Genomic DNA, 17716 nt, shown 5'->3' on the forward strand with positions numbered 1-17716 from the left:
TTAAATATTCTAAAGATGGTATTTTAAAGGTGGTCGTATTCCAAGGTTAAAGTTGAGTTCTTATGTGAAGTGAAGTGAAGTCGCTCAGTTGTGTCTGACTCTTTGTGACCCCATGGACTGTAGCCTACCAGGCTTCTCTGTCCATGGGATTTTCCAGGCAAGAGTACTGGAGTGGGTTGCCATTTCCATCTCCAGGGGATCTTCCCAATCCAGGGATCGAACCCAGGTCTCCTGCATTGCAAGCAGACACTCAGAAGCCCTTCTCTGATATCAGACCTCTGGTTCAGCAACAGTGTTTTGAGTGAACCAGGGCAAGTCCGCCCACTTGGAGTAACAGGGCCAGAGGGCAATATGCTTTCTAGCTAGAGTGGACCCAGGTGTGTCTTTATTGTTTCCCATGTGGACACTTCAAGAAGTCTGTAAGGCTTTTGAGGGTAGAATCTAGAGTCTTCTGCATCCCCTTGAACACCATTTCTCAGAATATACTTTTGGTTCATGATTTTAGATAGCATACAGGTGAACATTATTATTATTCATTTTTGTTCTTTAAAATTTAGGGACTGGTATAAATTATTCAGGCTTCACAAATGCTATTGCTTTGGACAAGTAAAAAGCACTTAAAAAAAAGTGGATAGATATTCAAGATCCCCAATGACTAGGGAAATGCAAATCAAAACCATATAAGATACTACTTCATACCCACTAGGATAGCTATTATGAAAAAAAAAAAAAATAAAAGCAGTGCCCAGAAAGCAATAGGGTGCAGGAAAATTGGAATATTTATGCATTGCTGATGGGCATGTAAAATGGTGAAGCTATTGTGAGAAACGTACAGTAGTTCTTTACAAAATTAAAACAGAATTATGATATGATCCAACAATTCCACTTGTGAGTCTATACATCGAAGAACTGAAAGCAGGGACTGGAAGATATATTTATACACCAATGTTCATGTCACATCATTCATAATAGCCAAAAGGTAGAAAACAAATGCCATTAATGGATGGATAACCAAATGTGGTATATACATATAATGGAATATTATTTGGCCTTTAAAAAAAAGATGAAGTTCTGACACATGGGTGAACCTTGAAGACAGTATACTAAGTGAAATATGCCAGTCACAAAAGGATGTGTATGACTAATTATGTGAGGTGTCTAGAATAAATTCATGGACACAAAATAAACTAGTGGCTGCCAGGGGCTGTGGGGAGGAAAAATGAGTTGTTATTGAGTTTCAGTTTGAAAGGATGAAAAAGTTGTGGAAATGGATGGTGGTCATGGTTGCCCACTAGTGTGAATGTACTTAATGTCACTGAACTTTACACTTAAAAAATAGTTGAAATGATAATGACTGAATATAAATTATAATTTAAAGCACAGGTGATGTGGCCCAAATAAGGTGGAATGTGAACTGTCCAAGTTTGGAGAACACAGTCCCAACAGTGTTCACATTATGCTTAGGGATCATAGCAGTTTCATGAAATGAGACAAAGCCTTATTTCAATACTCTGAAGTCTTTTTTTTTTTTTTTTCCATTTCTGGGCTAAAAATGTTTTAAAGTAATTTGTGGTAAATAGGAAGGTAGAGAAGAACTGTGACATTTGTTGAGGAACTTGTTGTGTTAGAGTTTTAGTTGGTTCACTTCATTCTAACACGGTGGTGTAGTAACCAACATGGGTCAGACTAGGAAACTGGGTCCCATTGCCAGTAAGTGGCCAGACCAGCCCTCCCCACTGGGCAGCCCCCTCTCCAGCTCTGAGCTCTCTTGGTGGTATCTCTCACTGCTTCCTTCCTTATCCCATTTCACCTTCTGTCACTGGACATTGCAAAAAAAAAAAAGAAAATTCCACTCTTCTGGAATTTTGCATCTGTAGGGCATTCATTTGGAAAACCACAAATTATGGATCCAACAGTATGTAAATAATGGAAACAGACCTTGTCCCTCACAGCAGAGCACACACACCAAAGCCACAAACAAAACTGGGCACCACCTTGAGCTCTTGGCCTGTCCAGTTCCCTTATCTTTAAGCCTGTTGTAGTCATCACGGTCCATATGAAAACAAAAACAATACACCCTCACTGCGGAAAACAGAGAAGTGAGAGGAAAAATGCCACCACCTAGAAATAACCAGAGTTCACACATTGGTCAATGTACTTCCCACTTTTACTAGACAGAACAGATACATGTTTTTAAAACTGGCTTTACAATATATGGTTTTATCACTGGCTTACAACTAAACATACTGTGAACATCTTCTTTTACCACCATTGAAATAATTGCATAGTATAGAGAAATCATAATGTATTAAGCAATCTTTATATCTCAGCGGAATTTAGATAGTTTTTTTAAAGGAGACTTTATTCTTTTCCCCTGGGCTTCCCTAGTGGCTCAGAGGTTAAAGCAGACGCTGGAATGCAGGAGACCCGGGTTCGATCCCTGGGTCGGGAAGATCCCCTGGAGAAGGAAATGGCAACCCACTCCAGTACTCTTGCCTGCAGAATCCCATGGAGGGAGGAGCCTGGTAGGCTACAGTCCATGGGGTCGCAAAAAGTCGGACATGACTGAGCAACTTCACTTTCACTTTTATTCTTTTTACAAATCCTTCAGAAAACAGGTGCCCTTGTCTCATACAGCTTCCTATAGATGACAGAAACTTGCCCTTCAACTTAGCCTTTTAACTTGCTTCTCTGTAGCCACCGGATCAACCAAGACATTCATTTTATTTTCTCAAATCTCTCCCATTTGCTCCCACTTTTCTACCTAGTCACCCAGGATATATGCACACCTCCATCACTCTAGCACCGTGTCTCTCACCGTGGATATCTGCCCCCTTCTTCTCCTCTGCTCCCCTCACAGGTCCTTCCTTTCCAAGATACTATCTTAACTGATGTCAATCAACTCCATTCAAAGCTTTATGCTCAGTTCCACATTGAAAGTAACCTTTAATAATCTGAATATAGAATTCACCTGTTTAAAGGAAATTATTTGTAAGCCCTTGGCAGTTACATGTATCAGAAACACAGGAGTTGGGCACAAGAGATGGCTTACTCTTTTTTTTTTTTTTAACTAGTTTTTTGGAGAGGGCAGGGCAGAGGAAAGTAATTGGCACTTCAAGGAAATCTTTTTAGGGACCACAGGGAAATCTATTCACTATTTCAAGGCAACTAACAAATTATCATCTCTCAGTTGAGACATTAGAGAGACAGCCTTTACAGGTCATGAAATCTGCATGACAAATGTTGAAAAGAAATGTGGGTTAATAATAACTTTGTATAGCAATGCAGATGCCAGGTAGCATAAGAGCACATGCAGACAGTGTTAATTCTGGAGTCCTGGAAGCTGTGAGGTGCTCATCCATCACATGGCCATCTGGAAGATAGAGACACTTGGTCATTAAAGGAGATCCCTCTGGCACTTTATCCTGTTGCCCACATGGGTGACTCATCCACATGAGCCCCAAAGCAGTTAGGGTCCAAGACTGAGTGCAGTGTGTTTATGGGATCAACAGTACCTACCAGTTATGTGCAGTCAGACTCCCCTGAAAAAATATTTTGACAGAAGACGCCACAGGCCCACTGGTAACTTGGTCTTTCTCAGACCTGGGCATCTAACCCTGCCAGTGAAGCCTATAATTGTTGGCGTGTGGCAGAACTTGGTTGGGGTCTGATGATAAGGAGGCAGCATATTTCAGGTCCCAAGTTCTGGGGAGAAAATACGGTCCCTACCTATCCAGCCATTCCACCCACACCTTCCAATCACCTACCCTGGGTCTGATGTCTATGTGTATTTGTGTGAGTGTGTTCGTTACTCAGTCATGTCCAAATTTTTGCAATCCCATGGACTGCTGCCTGCCAGGCTCCTCTGTCCATGGACTTCTCCAGGAAATCTTCCCAACCCAGGAATCAAACCCAGATCTCCAGCATTGCAGGCGGATTCTTTACCATGTGAGCCACCAGGAAAGCCCACCTGGGTCTGATACCCAATGTAAATAGACAAGACAATCCCTGCCTGGATCAGTGTCCCATCTTGTACTCAATGAAGCATTTGTTTTCATTTTCAATTTGTTGCATATTTTCAATTTCTAACATCTGCAGGGTCAGGACTAGGAGAGGCCTCTGAACTAGGGTGGCCTCTGAAATCTGGCTTAGGTTGGGGTAGGGAGCAAACCCTCTCCTCTTGTTCTCCTTTATGTCCCTGCCCTTCCTGTCATTGTTTTTCTCAAATCAGTAAAAATCAATAAGGTGAAAGGGTTCTGAGACCAATCACCAGGGAGTGCCATACAGGACCTTTTAGGATCCATGAAAAAGCTCCAGTGAAAGGAGAAGGGGGCTCAGATCCTCCCGTGGAATTTAAGTACAATACTTGAAGTTGGGTTTTCCCAACCCCACCCTGGGCTTCCCTTGTGGCTCAGCTGGTAAAGAATCAGCCTGCAATGCAGGAGACCTGAGTTCAATCCCTGGGTTGGGAAGATCCCCTAGAGAAGGGAAAGGCTACCCACTCTAGTATTCTGGCCTGGAAAATTCCATGGACTGTATAGTCCATGGGGTTGCAAAGAGTCAGACACGACTGAGCGACTTTCACTTGCAAATTAGCAGACGGCTGCCTTCACTTGCAATCCCACTCTGGGGTGGGCACTAACTGAGCTGCCCCCCTGGAGTCTGTCTGGGTCCCCCTGCCCAAAGAAAGGAACAGCAGAGAGCATCTCTTGGTATTTAAGAGGCCAAGACTTTTCTTGTTTATTTTCCTCTACAGAGTTTCACATCCTATAAAGTGTCAGGTAGACTTAAAGTAACTCTCCACCTGAAAGGTGGCACAACTAGCCACATACTGAGGAAGTAAATATCAAGGGTGCCAGGATGAACATCCAATCTGGAGTCCTCGATGCTTTTACAAGCAGACCTTTGACTGACAGCTTGCAGCAAGCCATGTGGTAAGAGGAAAGACCCTTAGTAACTAAGTGTCCACAGGCCACTAACTAACCGGAGAGGGCAAAAGAGGGGACCCTCTGCTTACCACAACCAGGTAGGAATGACTGAGGAAAGCAGCGAAGCTGGCCATGCCAGCATTTACACATGGAACACTTCCTGGGCAGCCAGGTGTCATGGGGCACAGACCCACAGTTCCTGAGGATGAATGGACATGCAGATTTTAAATCTCACTTCTCCTCCCCTCTCCGCCCCCAGCCCCTTTTTCAAGGACTTACTCTTTGCGAGAGTCATGCTCACAGTTGCGTCCATAGAAAGAGGGAGGGCAGGCACAAAAGGACCCCAGCATGCAGGTTCCCCCATTCAAACAGCAGGTTCTGTTCAGCTCCTTACCTGAAATGTAAGAAGAGGTGGCTGAGAAAGGTGGAGGGACTGAAAAGTTCTCTTAAAAGGTTAATATGGCAGTAAGGACTTAATCTCCCCAAAGTGTTTGCAGATGTCTAAACATTGTAAATCTCACTGAATAAGACTCTGCTTTTTAGTGTTCCTTTGGCTACCTGTGCTTTTGAGCAGAGAAATCTTTTTTCATGCCCAAGCCAGTGGTGGTACCTGGAATCCCCACCGTGGTGGGATCAGGTGAGGGAAACTTGTGTTCTGCGAGAGAAATTGTGTTCTGTGGTGGGGTGGAAGGCAGTGTGAAGTGCATGCCTGTATTGTCCCCAGAATCAAACCCAGTCCAGCTATCCCTCTACCCAGCTCCAGAATCACTCTTTTAGGCGAAAGTGTAAAAAAGATACTCAGAAAACACATAAAGGACCACGATAAAGATACCAAACTGTACATCTAAGGCGGGTACGTCTTACTCTTTTGGATTCCCATGGATGCTACAAACTGGGAAGGCTGGTGACGAATTGCAGGCTCCTCTTGGGGCCAAAGGCCATCATCTCTGAAGGCCAGCTCTCCCTGTGACAGATCGGCAAGTTCAAGGCCGCCCAATCCTGAATGACAAAATTAACTCCTTGAGTCTATGTTCCAGCCACTTGAAAATTTCCAGTGATCAAAAGAACAAAGTCTCTTACCAGCGACTAATCCCAGTTCAAGTGCTCTGGAAAAGGCCATGATCAAAATCACACTAGGAAGAGGAAATCAGACCTCCATTAGCAAAACAAAGCAAATAAAATCCCTTTGAGTTAACACCACAGGCCACTAGGGAGAGAAATCCTAGAGCACCACTTTCCTCCCCCCACTCCTTTCTTTTTAAATGATTAATTTATATTAACAACCCAAAGAAAGATGATGAGAATAAAGTCCAACTAATTTCCAGCTCTTTCCAATATGTATCCTCACATGTATAAAATTTTAAGTGTCTTCTGCCTTCTATATCACATATTTTTCTCCTGCACCTAGTTTTCATAGTAATTTTAAATGGCTGGATGACATTCAGTGTCATTGACGAATCACATTTCACAAACTATTTCATTTACACCAGTCATTTAAAAGATGTTCAAGGTTAAAAAACATTTCCCGTTATTCTTAATGGTTTCCAAATATTGAAAACCTGTCTATAACTTCAACCTTCTCAGAAGTATATTTTAAATTTCGTTGTAATGTTGACCTGTTCTTACAAAAGAGGAGGAAACCACTAGTCATGTCATAGGCAGAGCCAGTAACCTGACTGAAGATGTTAAAAGCCAATAAAAAAGGTAGATGCAACTTTAAGTTCCAGGTCTTTTGGAAAAACAGCAGCATTGTTGGCAGCTTTTTAAGGTTTGAATGAGATGAAATAGAACAATGCAGAGGTACAGAACACGTTTCCTAAGCTGGCAAACTCTAGTAATAAAAAGTTCACACTCAAGATCGGTTTTCATACCTGTAAGAGAAGCGCTCCATCTTCCTCTGGTCTGTGGCCCCTAACAATTTAGAAGGAAAAAAATATTAACCCGGCTTTAATTCACAGTCATTGCCAAAACACCCAAAGGAAAATGTTAATTTCTTGACGTGAAAAAGAGCATTTTAAAAGAAAAATATCCCAGGTGAGAAATATGCTTTCCCTCAAAGTTCTTAGAAGCAGAAGTCGGGCCGTCCGGCGAAACTAGGGGACTCCTCACGGGTCTGTCCTAACAAACGCTTGGACTATAACCTTCAGGGAGATTCGCCTTCCTCAGTCGCTAGCCCCGGGGTTGTGGGGACAACCCTCCGGTGGGCGGGGAGGCGGCGGCTCGTTCGCATTACAATGCTTAAACACTCCGGGGTGGAGGTGAGAGGCTGCGAGGCGGCCAAAGAGAGAATGGAAAAGGCCATTCTTGTAAAACTGTTGCTAATTAGCCCTAATGTCTGTATCATTAGTTTCGGGTTAAAAATATCAGATTTGCTGTTTAAAAAAAAAGGGCAAAGCAATTTCTGTATCGAGGTGGTGGGAAAGTATTGCTTTAATCAGGAAAACCGAAACACCAAGTTTGGGTCTCCTAAGGAGTTGATGTTTTGTAAGTTTTATTTCCCGAAATTTGCTTTCATTTTTGGTTTTCCCAGGAAAGGTGTGTTGAGCCCGTGCTCGAGAAGGGTGTGTCTCCGGGGGTGGGAGGGAAAGGTGAGGACTCAGGGAAAGTTAGGGTTAGGACAGAAGTTCAGGGTCAGGAAGGGGTTCCTGCCCCCGCTGGAGTGAATGAGTGTAAATTCCAGGCGCACCTGAATTGCAAGCGAGGCTGGAAGGAAGCACAGCCGGCGCCAGGCGGGTGGGTGGGCTAGGGGAGGCGGGCAGCGAGGCGGACGGGGCCTGCGCCTTCCTGGTGGACCAAAGGCCGGGGCGCAGCCACTAGCGGTCTACACAAGGGGTGCCAGGCCTGCTCCAGGAAAAGGATGTAGAAACACGGCCGTCTAGCCTGGGAGGCCATTTCAGCTTTGCCACTGGGTTTCATTGCATTTTAGCAGTCTCCCAGGGCTCAATGTGCAGTCTCTTTCATCCCCTTAGTCTGCCCTGTCCTCCCTCCCCACCACGACACCACCGGAATTAACCCGATTTAGCTGTGTCCTGTATTACCCTAAAAGTATTTATTTGGTAATTTCAGTAAGCTCCAGACGCTGCTGCTGGAGAGGCCTGTCCCTGAGCCCTGAGGCCTCTTGAAACAGAACAGGACTCTTTGGGGACCTCCCAGGTATAAAAAGTGCCTCCGTGTCCCTTGTCTCCTGTTAGTCACACAGGAGCAGGCTCAAGCAGTTAATGATTAGGACAATAGAGTCACAGAATCTTTAGTTCCTCCCTGAAGGAGGCAGATAAGTGTCTGGTGCACATTCCTGAGCTGTGCTGCAGATACCAAAACTGCCACCAAAGGGAAAAGGCTAACTGCACGATGACCAGACTATAGCCATGACGTAAGCTGCTCCATCTTGAGCAGCACTGATTCTCTGAAAGTGAAAGTGGCTCAGTCGTGTCAGACTCTCTGTGACCCCATAGTCTATACAGTCCATGTACTTCTCCAGGCCAGAATACTGGAGTGAGTAGCAGTACCCTTCTCCAGGGGATCTTCCCAACCCAGGGATTGAACCCAGGTCACCCACATTACAGGTGGATTCTTTACCAGCTGAGCTACCAGGGAAGCCCTATGTCTGGCCAGCACGATTCCAAGAATTGGCCTCAAGAGAATGGGGAAAAAAAACTGACCCTGGAGTTGAAGATTAACTGGGCTTGAAACACTCAATATGACGCTGACACAACCTGCTACTTGGCTCCAACAGACCTTAGCCCACAATACTTCCCTATTTCAAAGTGGATGAGGGTTTACTAACCTACTTTCTTGAATTTCCTCTGGGAGTGGGTCCATGCTTGAAGGAATCCTTAAATTGGAATTTTATCTTCTAGTCAAGGGGATCATAATTGGCATGATGAGTCTTTGTGAAATGATTACTTAAAATGTTACTAAAGAGATGCATCTTTTGGAGTCTCAGTGAGCATGTGAGGGAAGCAGAGAATATTTCTTATACCATGTCAGATCCTTCCACTCTAACAATTCTCTGTTGCTTATGTACAGCTTGAAATTACAGAAGACTTCTTTACCCTTTTCCCCTGGACATGGAAGGAAAATCTGACAGTGGGGGTTGTCACTGAGGAATTAAGACACTAACTAGGGACTGTCAGCAACTCAGCATTCCAAGGCTATTTCTTTTTCTTTCTTTATTTTCTTGGGCTGCACTGAGTAGCTTTTGGGCCTTAGTTCCTGATCAGAGATCAATCCTGTGCCCCAATAGTAGGAGTATGAAGTTCTAACCACTGAACCATCAGGGAACTCCTCCAAATCTATTTCTTCATTTTTCACTATGCCTGACTTCTACCATTAGCTTGGCTTAGCTTGCTGCAGATAGAGAAAGCTGTTGATGCATATCAAGATTGAAGATTAGTTTTTCTATAGGTCTTACTTCTATTCCCTACTCTCCAGTACTAGCTGACCAAAGATTTGTTCCAACCGCAAGCAAGACCTGGTGGCTACCTGGAACCTTGTGATGGGGACAGTCATCTCTGGATAGAAAAGACTGCCCCTTCCCCTGCACATAGCCCCTTCCTTTTTATCCCTGGGTAATCTCTGAGCAAACCTGGGGATTTGGTTCTTTGTGACACGAGTCTCTGTCTCTCCAGGGTTGCTGGCTTCCTTAATAAGGTTATCTTTCCTTTTACCTAACACTTGTCTCTCAGTATTGGACTCTAGAGCAAAGAGCTGCTGAGATGGATTTGGTAACACTTTCACCTAATACCTGAGCGCTCCAGATAATTTAATTTGTTATTAAATACATCCTAAGTCATGAGTGAAAGTGAAAGTGTTAATCGCCCATTTGTGTCCGACTTTTTGTGACCCCGTGGACTATAGCCTGCCAGGCTCCTTGGTCCATGGAATTTCCCAGGCAAGAATACTGGAGTGGGTAACCATTCCCTTCTCCAGGAAATCTTCCTGACCCAGGGATTAAACCTGAGTCCCCTGCATTGCAGGCAGATTCTTTACTGTCTGAGCCACCAGGGAAGCCCCTAAAGTCAGGAGTAGTTTCTAAAAATCATCTATGCCTAATTTCTAAAGTGAAACCCCTGCGCTTACCTAATATTGCCAGGCGCACAAATGTGAAACTTTTATCTAGTACTAAAATGGCCCCACTCTTCTGAGGACTTAATGAAATTCAGGTTCTTTTTGTCTTGGTGCAGAAGGAATTCAGTAAGAGGCAAAGTGATGGGTAAGAAGTATAGATTTATTAATATACTTTGTAATGAAGTTGCAGGATAATGGAGCCTGAAAGGATGGTCATGCCCCAGGTCTCAGGTGAGTTCCTGGGATGGGCCACCAAGTGAAAGTGCTTGGCTTTGAGTAGGAAGGAATTCAAGAGTGAGCCATAGTAAAGTGAAAGCAGAAATACACATTCCACAGGCAGAATGCGGTCCATCTCAGAAGGCAAGAGCGGCACTGAATTGCTGGGGTGGTTAGTGGGAGGATTATCTCATCTATTTTGAGGAATTAGACCACTGCCTCCTTTTTGGCTTTCCCTCTCAGAACAGTCATGGTGCCACTGGATGTGTCATTTCGCATATGCTAATATATTTCAATGAGCTCATAATGAGGATGCTGCTGCTGCTGCTGCTGCTGCTAAGTCACTTCAGTTATGTCCGACTCTGTGCGACCCCAAAGACGGCAGCCCACCAGGCTCCCCCATCCCTGGGATTCTCCAGGCAAGAACACTGGAGTGGGTTCCCATTTCCTTCTCCAATGCATGAAAGTGAAAAGTGAAAGGGAAGTCACTCAGTCATGTCTGACTCTTTGCAACCCCATGGACTGCAGCCCACTAGGCTCCTCTGTCCATGGGATTTTCCAGGCAAGAGTACTGGAGTGGGGTGCCATTGCATAATGAGGCTACTGGAAGTCAAATCTTCCACCATCTTGGGCCTAGTCAGCTCTAGCCAGTTTCTGATGTCTGCAGTTTTTGTCAATGGCTGTATCATTCTTTAAGGACTATGCTCTGCCCCCTTCCCGCGGCAGAACAAATCACAGCATCTGAGACCATTTCAGCATCCCTGTCTACCTGTGTGAATGTGACGAGTCCACAGGTGCTAAAGAAGAGTGGTTATTTGCTTCTACACCAGTGGTTTAATTCTTGGGGGAATTAAATTTTAAATGATTTTTATTGGAAGGTAGGTCCCCATCAGAGCAATGGTGGCATGGGATGCAGCCTGTTTACTTAAAGCTGGTAGTTACCCCACAGTGGTTGACTAATTCCTGCTGTGCTTCAGCTCCCTGTGTGGCCTTCCAACTTGTTTCATGTGTCACTCTGAGATTCCGAGGGAATGAGGAACTTGGCCTGAAGCTCTAGAAGCTGGATGTGGAGGAGGGCAGTGCAGAAGAGAAGGCCAACCATATAACTCAGGAGCTGCACAGAGGCTTAAAGAAAGAACAGTACATTCTCAGCACACCTTGTGCTTCCCAGTCTGCAACAATCCAATGTGCTAAGCAGATAACAGCATTGGCAACGTTAGCCTCATTTTTTGGATGAAACAATGGCTCCCATCTGTGGACTTACAGGTCTTTTCCACAGAGGCTGGGCAGGTCTGTGGCAGAACTGGCAGAGGGACACCACCCCTGCCCTGACACTTCCTTGTTTAAAGGGGCTCTTGTGGAACTTTTGGGACTTGGAATAGAACCCCTGGAAATCATCTCTTCATTTTCAGGAGAGAATCAAGGCCCTGAGTCTGGCGACGTTTGCATGACTGGTGTGAGTTCAGCCTGCAGCCCACACAGGATCTCTGCATACCCCAAAACTGGAGCTCACTGAAAAGATCTGTGTTCCCCAGAGGGACAGAGGGCAGAGAAAGTCTAGTGTATGCAGTAGACAGAATCTGGGCTAGGTTTTAAGATAGGAAGAGGATAAGGGGAGGGGAGGGCTGAAGTGTTTGAGTGGCTAGATATTTGGTATTGGGCTGGGGACCGATAGGCTGTTCATTCAAAAAGTATTTAATGAGGCTACCATGTTGCTGGTCAAAGGCTGGGCTCTGGGGACACAGTGATGAAAGGTGACCCCACTGCTCAGTGGGGGAGAAAGGACAGTCATGATTGTAGTTGTGCTGCTATCTCTGGGTGGGGAGTTGATTGACATCTCTGAGACAGTCACTGGACACCTCTGCTCGGTCACTGCTGAAATTGACAGAGGCCACCAAGCCTCTGCCCAGTAATTACTGTGTTAGAGACCCATGGAGGGTCTGGGGTTAGGAGATCCTGGAATGGGGGTTCCCAGTCACTGGCAGCCCACATTCTCTGTCAGCGCCAGATGGCCCTGGTCTCAGGATGGTTCACTACTACCCTCTTGTCGTCCAACCCAAGTCACTGTGCCGGTGCACAAGGAGGCCAAACAAACCTAAAGCGTGTATTGGGCACGTGAACTTGGGTTCAACAACACTCTGAGTTGTCTTGCATTAAAAACTGGGGCAAAAGAGAGTTGTGTGTGTTTAAAATATACAAGTAAGAATTTGACTTAAAACCAATCAACCAAGAGTAGTCAAAGCAAAATAATAATAATAATAATAATAATAATAATAACAATCCCAACAGAGATTTCCAGTGTCTGTCTCAGTTTCAAGGAAGAAAACACCTTTGGAGGTAGCGTAAGTTTTTAGCTTTAAAAAGTCAATTCAACGTTTCAGTGGTTGAGACCGTTTAGAATGAAACCTTAACTGAAGTGAAGTTGCTCAGTCGTGTCCAACTCTTTGCGACCCTATGGACTGTAGCCTACCAGACTCCTCTGTCCCTGGGGTTCTCCAGGCAGGAATACTGGAGTGGGTTGCCATTTCCTTCTCCAGGAGATCTTCCCAACCCAGGGATCGAATCCGGGTCTCCCTTATATCAGGCAGACACTTTACCATCTGAGCCACCAGGGAAGCTCAAATAGTTAATAAAAAGAAGAGCCATTTCTGCAGCACGATGATGAGGTTTAAGGTCAAAGCCTACTTTTTCACAGGATTCCTAGGGACAGTTGTGTGGCCCCCTCTGTCATTGTCTCCTCAGGCCAGAAGAACAATGAGCCAGGCTGGGGAACTTCAGCTGAGGGATGTAGAGGCTACCAAGCTCAGCACCCAGCGGCTTCCGATAAAACCCAAGTGACACCCTGGCAGGAGTGGAGCCCTTGCCCATTCACCAGCAAGTACATGGCTTCCTCTTTTCACCGGTTAACTTAGCAAATAGCCACTGGAAACCTCTTCTGTATTTGCACAGACCTCTGTGTGGGGTTCAGAAGAATAGGTTCTTGCTCCCAAATCTCTGCAGTCTCAGAAGGGAAGATTGTTCAAATGAGCCAATTTAATGCTATACTGTTGTAGAAACTGGGTAAGAGGGACAGAGAAGGCCTTAGGAGGAGACTCCTTGTGTGTGTGTGTGTACGTGTGTGGGGTGGAGGGTATATCATATCAATTTCTATATAGACATAAACTATCTCATCAAGAAATACTTGCTGTGTTTCTACATTTACAGTGAGCTCCCTTGAATGTATATCCTGGTGACTTTTGGGGAATATTTCTAGCCAGTAAACTTCTAGCACTGGAATTGCTTGGTTAAAGGGAGAACATTTCCAAATTTATTTTCCAAGAAGGTTGCGCTGGTTTCCTCTCCCTCCCTTTTCTTCCCTTCCCCACACATCCCCAGGTCCTTCACAGCTGGCTGAAACAAGCATCTTGTGCGAGGGTGCTAAGTCGCTTCAGTTGTGTCCGACTCTTTGAGGCCCAATGGACCACAGCCTGCCAGGCCCCTCTGTCCATGGGATTCTCCAGGCAGGACTACTGGAGTGGATTGCCATGCGCTCCTCCAGGGGATCTTCCTGACCCAGGGATTGAACCCAGGTCTCTTACATGTCCTGCATTGACAGGTGAGTACTTAATGACTAGCGCCACCTGGCTTGCAGGATCTGCTTCCTGACTGAGGCTCAAACCCACACCCCCTGCAGCAGAAGCACAGTATCTTAACCCCTGGACCGCCAGGGAAATCCCACAACAAGTATCTTAATTTTTGCTGAATCTGTTTGTGAAAATAGTATCCCCTTGTTGTTTGGATTTGCATTGTTGTTTACCGGATGCTTGTATTTCTTTTCCTATGAACTGGCAGGTGGTACTGAGAGGGCATTTGAACAGGAGTTTCCCTCATTTTGTCAACTCTGTTGTTAACTACCAGTTTCCTTGTCTTTCACCAGCCCCTCTCCTTATGCTGATCCCCCACACCAGGGGATCCAGAAACCTAGTCTTCTGGAAATCTCACTTCTGCAACCTCTAGAGTAGTGTCTGTCTGTCTGTGCTGGTTTCCTTTTGGCTAAATCTTTTTCCGTCTGCCGCATCTGTGGCTGACATGTTACCTTTCAGCCTTATTTTCTAAATGAGAAGGTGGGGTGGGCGTGGACTAGGTCTTTGAGAAGCTCCAAAGGAAAACAACTTGCGCCCCCTAGCCTGAGCTAGGAAATACAACAAAAAATACTCCCTGCTGACAACAGTGAAGGAAAAAATAAGTGAATCTTAAGTACTCTGCTGCTGCTGCTGCTGCTAAGTCGCTTCAGTTGTGTCTGACTCTGTGCGACACCATAGACGGCAGCCCACCAGGCTCCCCCGTCCCTGGGATTCTCCAGGCAAGAACACTGGAGTGGGTTGCTATTTCCTTCTCCACTCTGAGCAGTGCTGAATTCTGGGCAACTTATTCAAGAGAGGTCACAATGTACAAGACAAAATAGTCTTGATGCAGTTACCAGAAACCATGTCAGGGTAGGGGCAATTCTGATTTAGACTTCTAAACATGGCTATGGTTTAGAATTTTCACCAAAATTTTTCTCTTTTCAATCAAATTAGTCAAATAGTTACTCTGCTGAGCACACTAGAGGAGACAGGATCTACTAGATTGGACTCCTGTTCCTTTCCCACTTCCCCCAGAAAAGATGAGCCCAGTAAGTACCATTTTAGTGTTATCAAAAAAACTGCTGATGGGGAAGGAGCCATCATTTCCTGATGGCCCCCTGACCAGGTCGAGGTCAGTGGCCCCAGACAGACAGATAGATGGGCAGACAGACTCTTTGAAGGGACTTGGGAAGGTGAGCTGGGGTCCCACTTGGTTTCACAAGACGTGGAGGATCTCATTTTAAAGTGCTTCTTAAGTGGATTTTGTATCAGATTGCATTCAGACATTCTTCACAGCTCTTAATGGTTTTGAAATGGATGAAATGCAAGTGGAGGGACTGAGGGAGGCCAAAGTGCAAAACCCAGGCTATATCAGAGACCCGTTAAAGTGCTCCAGGGAGAAGATTTCCTGTATGCAAATGACCCTGGGCACTTTGAGTTGCTCCCCACTCTGGAAACTCAGTTGATCCAGGACAGATATCTGAAGTACGGGAACTGTGAATAAATGATATTCTATTAAGCCACTGAATTTGTGAGAATTTGATACAACAATATAAGATGAATAGGTAAATTTTTTTTAATGAAGTATGTTCTACATTGATAAAAGTCCACAGGTAATTAAGGTTATAGGTTAGTGAATTATTCCAAATTCAGAACCATGGAACCACAACCCAGGTCAAGAAGAAGAATATTACCAGAACCCCAAAAGTCCACTTCCTGCTTTTTCACAACCACCACTCACTCCCTCTTCCTCAGAGCTTTTACTTTTTAAATTTCTAATCCCAGAGGTTGGATTTCCATGGTTTTGACCTTTTTATAACCATCAGTGTGCATGTATATCTGCTTCTTTTTGCTCTTCTTTGGTGAGAGTAATCCATACTATTTGCAGAAGCTTGTTCATATTCAATTGCTGTCTAGTATTCCATTGCAGCACCACTAATTGAAAAGATCATTCCTATAACACTGATCTATCATGTTATTTCATTAGCAATCAGTTGTTCATGTGTTTGTGTGAAGTGGTTTTTTTTTTCTTTTCTAATGCCTTATTCTCTCTTCTTATACCAATATCATTCTGTCTTTAATACTATAGCTTTATGCTTTATAATTAAAAAGTCCTTGATATTCAGCATAGTAAGTTATCTCCCTTCCACACTTCAGCTTATAGCAACTATTCTTGACCTTTTACATTTCCAATTAAGTTTTAGAACATTTTCTAAATTTCTAAAAATTTCTGCCAGGATTTTGATAAAAGCACATTGATCCTTTAGAATTCCTATCTGTGTCATATTGAGTCTTCCAGTCTATGAAGATCTGTTTAGGCGCTGTTTAATTTCTTTAAGAAAATTTTTATTAATAATTTCTATATCGAGATATTATACAGTTTTGTTGGATCATTCCTAAATATTTATTCTTTTAATGTTAAAGTGAATGGTATCTTTTACTTCCATTTTTGTGGCACTAATTTTTATATTGATCTTGTATCCAATGCTCTTATTTACTTATTATATTAGCTAGCACTGCCATAATACATACAGAGATAAAGGGTCTTAATCAACAGAAATTGATTTCCTCACAATTCTGGAGACTAGAAGTCCAAGATCACGGCATTACGAGGTTTGATTTCTTCTGAGTCCTCTCTTCTTGGCATGCACATGGCCATCTTTTTGCTGTGTTTCCCAGAAATTTTACAAACTAAGAAATCTGACAGATATGAGAGATCAGATCATCAGTGATTATTTCATTATTCTTTTTCATAACACTCAGTTTTTTTTTTTATTTATCGCATTAACCACAGTTTACCGTTGGATATTTAAATGCTTGTTTGAAGGACACTCTTCCAACAAACTGTGATATTCCAAAGGGCAAGATCCTGTTTAATTCACTACCAAATTCTTAATACCAAACATATTTCCAGGAATATAGTAGGCACTTAATAAATATTTGGTAAATTAATAGATGAATCCCTGTGGAAGAAAATACGTACGTATGAGAGATTTCTTTCAGTTAGTTTTATGATTGTAGTTTCCACTTTCGGTAATGATAGAAAAGGTAAATCAGATCTGCAGAAAACAAGTAGAAAGTTGGACAAAACAATTTTGAAAAACTGGCTTAATAATCAGTAGATCACTTGGATTCAATAACTAGTGCAGCCTTCCTGAACCCAGGGCGTTGAGCTCAGGCAGGACTGAGTGACTATGTCAAGGTCAACTTAGTATACCATTTAAAATGGTAGCTTAATTAAAATGCCAATAAATAGAAAATGTTCCATATAGAAAACAGTCCCTCAGAAATCAAACTATTTTCTAATTTGAGTTCTTATGTATATATTAGACGAAGGTGTTTTGCTGTTTTAGGGTGAAGGGTATGAGGAACTGTCGCCATGAAGGGGCACTGAGAGAGGTTGTCTTGGACATGATAACTGCTTATTAAGTGACTATCACATCGTCCCAATGTTGGATGTCAGGAAAACATATTTGCCAAATTGGTAAAATCTCTAGACAGAACCTAAACTGACATATGTTTTAGGAAATTAATTTCTTAATTAAATTAAGAAAAAAATGTAACGTGAAACCAAGATTTTGGACATCTGTTGCTTCAAATACCCGGGAAGAGGGGTAGGGGAGACCAGCCCTTACATTTCCTTGGTTATATGGCTTTCTTATCCTGCTTTTTGTTTGGTTCCTAGTTTAGCGGGCTAAGAACGCGGCACCCACCCTTGGCCTTCACTGGCCTGTTCTATTTAACACGCTTCAGGATTTCCAATGTCAAAAGGCAAGGCCGACTGGAGGGAGGTGCAGATAATCCCGGGTTGTAGGGCTCAGATTGGCCAGCTTGTCGGCTGCCCCGTGCCAAACCCTCCTCTCCCAAGTCTGTTTTGTCTCATGCCGGGCTGAGTCACAT

The 17716-nt window shown here is 43.9% G+C and overlaps 1 protein-coding gene across 1 annotated transcript; it reads right to left on the reverse strand.

Moving 5' to 3' along the window:
- Positions 1-2149: 2149 nt before the first annotated feature.
- Positions 2150-7037, reverse strand: CRIPTO (cripto, EGF-CFC family member). Its single transcript, XM_004018509.6, has 6 exons — positions 6800-7037; positions 6009-6061; positions 5793-5927; positions 5208-5322; positions 5018-5127; positions 2150-3373 (listed from the first exon to the last, which is right to left on the reverse strand). Exons 1-6 carry the CDS (start codon positions 6817-6819, stop codon positions 3261-3263), a joined length of 546 nt encoding a protein of 181 aa, XP_004018558.1. The 5' UTR covers positions 6820-7037; the 3' UTR covers positions 2150-3260.
- Between the last annotated feature and the right edge of the window lie 10679 nt (positions 7038-17716).

This window comes from Ovis aries, chromosome 19, assembly GCF_016772045.2.
Source record: "Ovis aries strain OAR_USU_Benz2616 breed Rambouillet chromosome 19, ARS-UI_Ramb_v3.0, whole genome shotgun sequence".
NCBI lineage: Eukaryota > Metazoa > Chordata > Mammalia > Artiodactyla > Bovidae > Ovis > Ovis aries.

Coding starts and splice junctions, on each gene's coding strand:
- CRIPTO (XM_004018509.6), bottom strand. CDS start 6,819: ATGGAGCGCTTCTCTTACAG. Junction 5,928..6,008: donor TGAACTGGGATTAGTCGCTG/GTAAGAGACTTT, acceptor TTTGTCATTCAG/GATTGGGCGGCCTTGAACTT. Junction 5,323..5,792: donor ATCCATGGGAATCCAAAAGA/GTAAGACGTACC, acceptor CTTACATTTCAG/GTAAGGAGCTGAACAGAACC.